Raw genomic sequence first — 7,012 nt, forward strand, 5'->3', positions numbered from 1 at the left:
AGTTCTGGTCAAAGAAGATTGCCAGGCCTGCTTGGACTCTGCTGGTTCAATACAATAGCCTGAGACATTTCTAAGCAACTCTACTGCTCCATAGCACATCATATGAAAAACAACATTCTATCAAATATTATTTAAATAGGATATAATGACTGAACTACATAAACATTTATTTAAATAGAAAGGAACATGAAGTTTGAAGTTAGAAGATATGAGTTTGAATCTTGTCTCCTCTATTTACTGGCTGTATTATCCTGGACTAGTCACTGAACGAGAGCCTCATTTTCTTCACCTGTAAAATGATGAAAATATCACCTGTTGAACAGGGCTATTGGGCAGATTACATTACACATTGTACATGAGTGCACCTAACATAAAGCAGATGCTTAATAGTGCTCTAAGCTATAGGATACAGCATTAGGAGATAATGGGATATTGATAACAAGAGAATCAGGATATTCACCTCTAAAGGCTCCTAAGCACATTACACAGATTAAAAAACTTTAAACCGTAATGCTAGGAGGTGAACTTGATTCTAGTGAAGATCACTCTTTAAGACAAAAAAAAAAAAAATTGGTGGGTAAAGATTAAGATATTATTTCATAAAGTGGACAAGAAAAAATTCTAATCAACCAAATTCCAATATTGGTGGGTGGCTGACAACTTGAGTGTACTCAGCTGAGTCACCCCCTCAGGGCTTCATATGAGAGCAAAGGATAGATCTGGTCCTTCTCATCTGAGAAATTTTTACATACTAAGAAAGGTAAGTGATATCTGCAAGGGTTTTCTCTGGCCTAATATTTTCTTTCAGCCTAAATCATGTCAACTGTGTAACCTGTGGAAGTGGCTTGTCATTGAATTGGAATAAGAGGGATTTAAGAGGGGATTGGGGCTGGGATACTGCCAAGGATAAAGATCAATGGTTACTCAATGCCCACTGAGACAAAGGTGGGATCCTATCAGTCTGCAGGTCTAAATGTTGAGGCTCTAAGTCAAACTACTTTCAGTTGCAGGGTCATTACCTGGGGTATCAGCACCTACCTGCTGGGCCAGCTTTGCAGCTGCTGCAGCCAAACCTGTCTCAATAGAGGCTACCCGGGTCCCCTCACGCACAGGACGGTCCTGCTTCGGCAGAGTTGGGGTCACACGAGCTGCAGGGGAAACAGGATGAGAAGGTGTCACAAAAACATTTACCTGAATGCTAGCCATATTCCCTACCTCCCTCCAAAGGTGGTCTCATTGGTCTTCCTGCTTCTAACATTTTATGAAGCCAGATTTTGCCATCACATAAGAAGCTAATTCACAAATGCTCAAAGCACACATTGATTAAAGGATAAAAGTGAACCTTGAAGAGGAAAAAAAGAAAAAAGAAAAAAAAGTAAATTTCCCTTGGCTGGGCATGATGGTTCATGCCTGTAATCCCAATGCTCTGGGAGGCTGGGGTGGGGCCCTGTCACTACAAAAAATTTAAAAGTTAGCCAGGTGTGGTGGCATGCACCTGTGGTCCTAGCTACTTGGGAGGCTGAAGTGGGAAGACTGCTTAAGCCCAGGAGTTTGAGGTTACAGTAAGCTACAATTGCACCACTGTACTCTAGCCTGGGCAACAGAGCGAGACCCTGTCTCTAAAAATAAAGCAATAATCCAGGCCAGGTGCAGTGGGTCACACCTGTAATCCCAGCACTTTGGGAGGTCGAAGCAGGTGGATCACTTGAGGCCAGGAGTTTGAGATCAGCCTGGCAAACATGGCAAATCTCATCTCTACTAAAAATATAAAAATTAGCCAAGCATGGTGGTACACACCTGTAGTCCCAGCTACTCAGGAGGCTGAGGCATGCGAATTGCTTGAGCCTGGGAGGCAGAGGTTGCAGTGAGCCAAGATTGCGTCACTGCACTCCAGACTGGGCAACAGAGCAAAACTCTGTCTCAAAAAAATAAATAAAATAAATCAAAAAATAAAAATAAAAAATTTGGGGAGGCTGAAGCAGACAGATGATGAGGTCAAGAGATAGAGACCATCCTGGCCAACATGGTGAAACCCCATCTCCACTAAAAAAATACAAAAATTGACTGGGTATGGTGGCGTGTGCCTGTAGTTCCAGCTACTTGGGAGGCTGAGGCAGGAGAATCGCTTGAACTGGGAGGTGGAGGTTGCAGTGAGCCAAGACTGCACCACAGCACTCCAGCCTCAGCCACAGAAAGAGGCTGTCTCAAAAAAAAAAAAAAAAAAAAAAAAAAAAAAAGTTCATCTCCCTGAACTGGCATTTAAGGTTGTCCCATATTCTGCTTCTGGCCCACTTACCTCTCCAATCTTATATCCACATCCATATTCTCAGCTTCTCCAGACAGATGGCTTCCTTATTACATCTCCAGAGTTTCTACAGCTTATCCTCTCTCCCTGTGCTTTCATCCTCACCATCCACACTATCTAGAGTACTATTTTCCTTTTTGTTTGCCTATTTCAAAACCTACCCATTCTTTAAGGTAAGCTGAAATCAGTCTCCTACACAAAACCTCTTTGGTTCCATTGATCTCTTTTCCCTCTGAACTTATGATCTATACAAATTACTTGATACATAGCACATACCACCTTTTCTCATTCTCTAATGCTGATGTGTGTTATTCTGTCTACCAATCAAGCTATGAGTTCCTCAAAAAGACCACCTTCTTGCATGACTAATGCCTTACACCAACTTGAAATAAAAAATACTCAATCCACCATTTCAAAAGGAAGTATATTTCAGGATAACCAAACAGCCCCAAATGATGAGAGACAGCTCTTTTTCACAGAAGAATGCCAGCTACTAAATGTAGAAGGAATGACAGAATTAGAAAATCACAACTGTGAAAGTCCTAATGAAACAGCAGACTCTAGGGAATTGGATATTCACATAGCACGAAAATATTACCTCACAGATTACCTGCTTATCTCAAGAAGAAAACACTTATAATGATGAGATCAAGAGATTACCACTTTAAGTATGAACTTTACTGTCACTAATAGTGAGAACGCACAACACAACTTCATCCACCTCTTGATGAGATGCAATAGGAAATTCATACCACCTGATAAGTAGTTTTGTTGAAGAGCTAAAATCAAGCAAGCCATTCATATTACTTCCAGTATTTAGGAAGCACAGTGGTAGAAAAACAAGTTAAATGACACCAGAAGAAAACAAGCAGACGTTCTACAAGCTAAACTGGCTTTGTCTCTTTAAAAAAATGTCACAAGTAAGCAAACAGACAAATCTAAAAGGTAGGACATGTCATAAGGCAATTACACCAGTGTCTACCACAAATCAATAGCACAAAACAATAAAGGGGAGACTACTCTAGGTTGAGAGGGTTAAAAGGCATGACATTCGAATGCCATGTGGACTCTGTTCAGATCCTGATTTAAACCATCTATTATAAAAACATCTTTTCACGGTTTGACAATTTAGGAAATTTGATTACAGACCTGGAATTAGATAACATCAAAGAATTACCAAATTATCGTTAATTTTGTTATGTATAATAACAGGTTGTAAGGTTTTGTGAGAAAATGTCCATTTTTTTGAAATACATGGGGGAAATGGCATAATATCTGAGGTTTGCTTTCAAGCAAAGAAAAAATTTTTTTAGAACAGTTAAGTGATAAATGAAGCCAATATGGCAATATATATAACTGTTCATTCTCACTGGTGGATATATAGGAGTTCAATGAACTATTTTATTTACTTTATTTATTTAGATGGAGTCTCACTCTGTTGCCAGGCTGGAGTGCAGTGGCGCAATCTCAGCTCACTGCAACCTCGGCCTCCCGGGTTCAAGCGATTCTCCTGCCTCAGCCTCCCGAGTAGCTGGGACTACAGGTACGTGCCACCACGCCCAGCTAATTTTTGTACTTTTAGTAGAGATGAGGTTTTACCGTGTTGGCCAGGATGGTCTGGATCTCTTGACCTCGTGATCCACCCGCCCTGGCCTCCCAAAGTGCTGAGATTACAGGCATGAGCCACCGTGCCCAGCCCTATTCTATTCTTAAAGGAAAAAATCTACTGTCACAGAAAAAAGATGTGGTGGTGCTGCTGACCTAGATTTAAACTCTTTGGTTAGCTATTGCTATTATAAAGGAGAATTTCTGGATAAGCAGTATGCAGATTCTAGAACAAGCAATTCGAAAGGCTGAAATTCTTTCTTTAAAGGTAATGTGTTTAAAACATGACTGGAAGCAAATTTACCAAAAATGTTGATAGATAATTTTTTAGGCATGGATACTTGGATATCTTTTATATTGTTCTCTATATTTTTGTATGTGTGGTGGTTTTAAAACATGGCTCCAAATCCTATGATACCTTTCCTATTGACAGGTGGGGTCTATGCCCGACTCTTGAATCTAAGCATGCTCATTTGTACCCTATAGAATATGATATAAATGATACCATGTGACTTCTGAGGCTAAGTCAGTAAAGGCAATTTCAGTTTCCACCCTGCTTGTTGGAACACTCATGCTTAGCAATCTGAACTGCTATGTAAAAAGTTTTGATTGCCTTGAGTCTGCTGGGCAGTAAGGAAGCCAGTCACATGGAGAAGCCACATGTTAGCCCGTTACCTGGGATTACAGGCGCCCACCACCACGCCTGGCTAATTTTGTATTTTTAGTAGAGACAGAGTTTCACCATGTTGGTCAGGATGGTCTCAAACTCCTGATGTCAAATGATCCACCCGCCTCAAGTGTCCCAAAGTGTTGGGATTACAGGCGTGAACCACTGCGTCCGGCTGGATGTCCTTATTCTTAGGAGATACTAAGGATAAAATATGTTATGATGACTGTACATTACTTTGAAGTGGCTCAGGGAAAACTATAGATAGCCAGACAGATATAGATAGATGAATCAAGCAACTACAGCAAAATGTTACAACTATAGAATCTGGGTATTGAGACTAGACATATTCATGTGCTATCCTTCTACTGTTATGTATATGTAATATGTCATATTATACTTTGAGAGGCCGAGGCAGGCAGATCACTTGAGGTCAGGAGTTTGAGACCAGGCTGGCCAACATGGTGAAATCCTGTCTCTACTAAAAATACAAAAAAAAAATTAGCCAGATGTGGTGGCACACGCCTGTAATTCCAGCTACTCAGGAACGTGAGGCAGGAGAATCACTTGAACCCAGAAGGCAGAGGTTGCAGTGAGCTAAGATCGTGTCATTGCACTCCAGCCTGAGCGACAGAGTGAGACTCTGTCTCAAAATATAAAATAAAATAGTCATATTAACAAATTTTAAATAATGAACAAGACTAAGAGATTATAATGACCAAATGCAATGTGTAATCCTTGAATGGATTCTGGTTTAAGCAAGCCAATTTCAAAAGATATTTGTGGTACAACTGGGGAAAATTTGAGTAAGTACATGGTACTAGATGATATTAAGAAATAAATGTGGCCGGGCACAGTGGCTCACGCTTGTAATCCTAGAACTTTGGGAGGCTGAGGAGGGCAGATCACGAGGTCAAGAGATAGAGACCAACCTGGCCAACATGGTGAAACCCCATCTCTACTAAAAAATACAAAAATTAGCTGGGCGTGGTGGCGCGTACCTGTAGTCCCAGCTACTCGGGAGGCTGAGGCAGGAGAATTGCCTGAACCCAGGAGGCAGAGGTTGCAGTGAGCCGAGATTGCGCCACTGCACTCCAGCCTGGCGCCTGGCGACAGAGGGAGACTCTGTCTCAAAAAAAAAAAAAAAAAATTTTTACTTTGCTTAGGTGTCATATACTGGTACTGTGGTTAAAAAAGAAAATATCATTCAATGCATATTTAACTATTTAGGATGGGATGTCATGATGGGTTGACATCAGTGAAAGTGGCCCAGAGTAAGGACCTCCAAGAATTCATTCCCCTATAAAAAAAACAAGGGAAAAACTAGCAAAACTGTCAGGATGAATTTTTTCAGAACTCTGGAAAGTAACAAAAGGTTTGCAGCAATCTGGAAAACATTTATTCAAGAAAAACAGCTGAATCTCAGTAAGAACAATAAGCTTTGTGCATTTTAACTTGCCTCAGACATATCTACCTTGTCCTAGCTTAGTGAACACCTTGAAAAATAGCAGCCGATGTTCCCAGTAATATAGTGAGCAGAACAGAGCTAGAGCTTTCTTTCAAAGCCTAGTACTAAAACCCTCTCCCTCCCTGGGGGATGTTTATTTTTAAAAAATGTTTACAGGCATGTGCTTAATGTCATAGCTGTTTAAGGTGATAGATAACAGTTGTGGTAAACAATAGATTAACCCAAATGATTTTTTTAAAAGCTAAGGAATGAGATGCCCATAGAGAATGTGAAAAGCTCCCACACATTTCTGCAAATTAGACGACCACATGCATGTGTTGGGGCTCTAAGACTGGAGAAGGTCCTAAGCATGCACCTCTGTCTAACTTTGAGATGTTGCACAAGGACGACGTGAAGGCTACGGCAGAGTTGTAATCTGCCTGGCTGAGTGAAAGCATGCTCCAACATGCACATAGAGAGGCCCTCAGTAAGCACTGGGAGACTCATTGGTTCCAGGTATTTCAGGAAATCTGTGTCCAATCATGAGACATCTACTAAGCTAAATGAGTAGAGACATCAGTGGGCACACACAAAAGTTTACAGACTTTACAGAATTAGTTCAGAAAAGCCACTAAGCAAAACCCAACTACAACAAAAAGAGTGTTCCCTGAGAAGCAGAGTGGAGAAAATCTGATTTTCAGAGTTGCCATGGCATTTAAAATGTATAGTTTTCAACAAAAAACTACAAGACATACAAAGAAATAAAGTAGAGCCATTTACAAGAAAAAAAGCCATCAGGGTAAATTGTCCCTGATTTCCTAGACAAAGCTGGAGTTACCAGACAAGGACTTTAAATCAGCTATTTTAAATGCTTTCAAAGGCTAAAGGAGACACACAAAGAAATAAAGTAGAGCCATTTACAAGAAAAAAAGCCATCAGGGTAAATTGTCCCTGATTTCCTAGACAAAGCTGGAGTTACCAGACAAGG

At 40.6% G+C, this 7,012-nt stretch overlaps 1 protein-coding gene across 1 annotated transcript in view; it reads right to left on the minus strand.

Moving 5' to 3' along the window:
- Nucleotides 1-7,012, minus strand: part of PHF8 (PHD finger protein 8) — a 75,814-nt gene that overhangs the window by 6,706 nt on the left and 62,096 nt on the right. Inside the window, exon 13 of the mRNA XM_017519648.2 lies at nt 1,039-1,148. Within this exon, the coding sequence (XP_017375137.1) occupies nt 1,039-1,148 (110 nt within the window). The remainder of the gene's footprint in view (nt 1-1,038; nt 1,149-7,012) is intronic.

The sequence above is a fragment of the Cebus imitator genome, unplaced genomic scaffold (genome assembly GCF_001604975.1).
Source record: "Cebus imitator isolate Cc_AM_T3 unplaced genomic scaffold, Cebus_imitator-1.0 Scaffold763, whole genome shotgun sequence".
In the NCBI taxonomy this organism is placed as follows: domain Eukaryota; kingdom Metazoa; phylum Chordata; class Mammalia; order Primates; family Cebidae; genus Cebus; species Cebus imitator.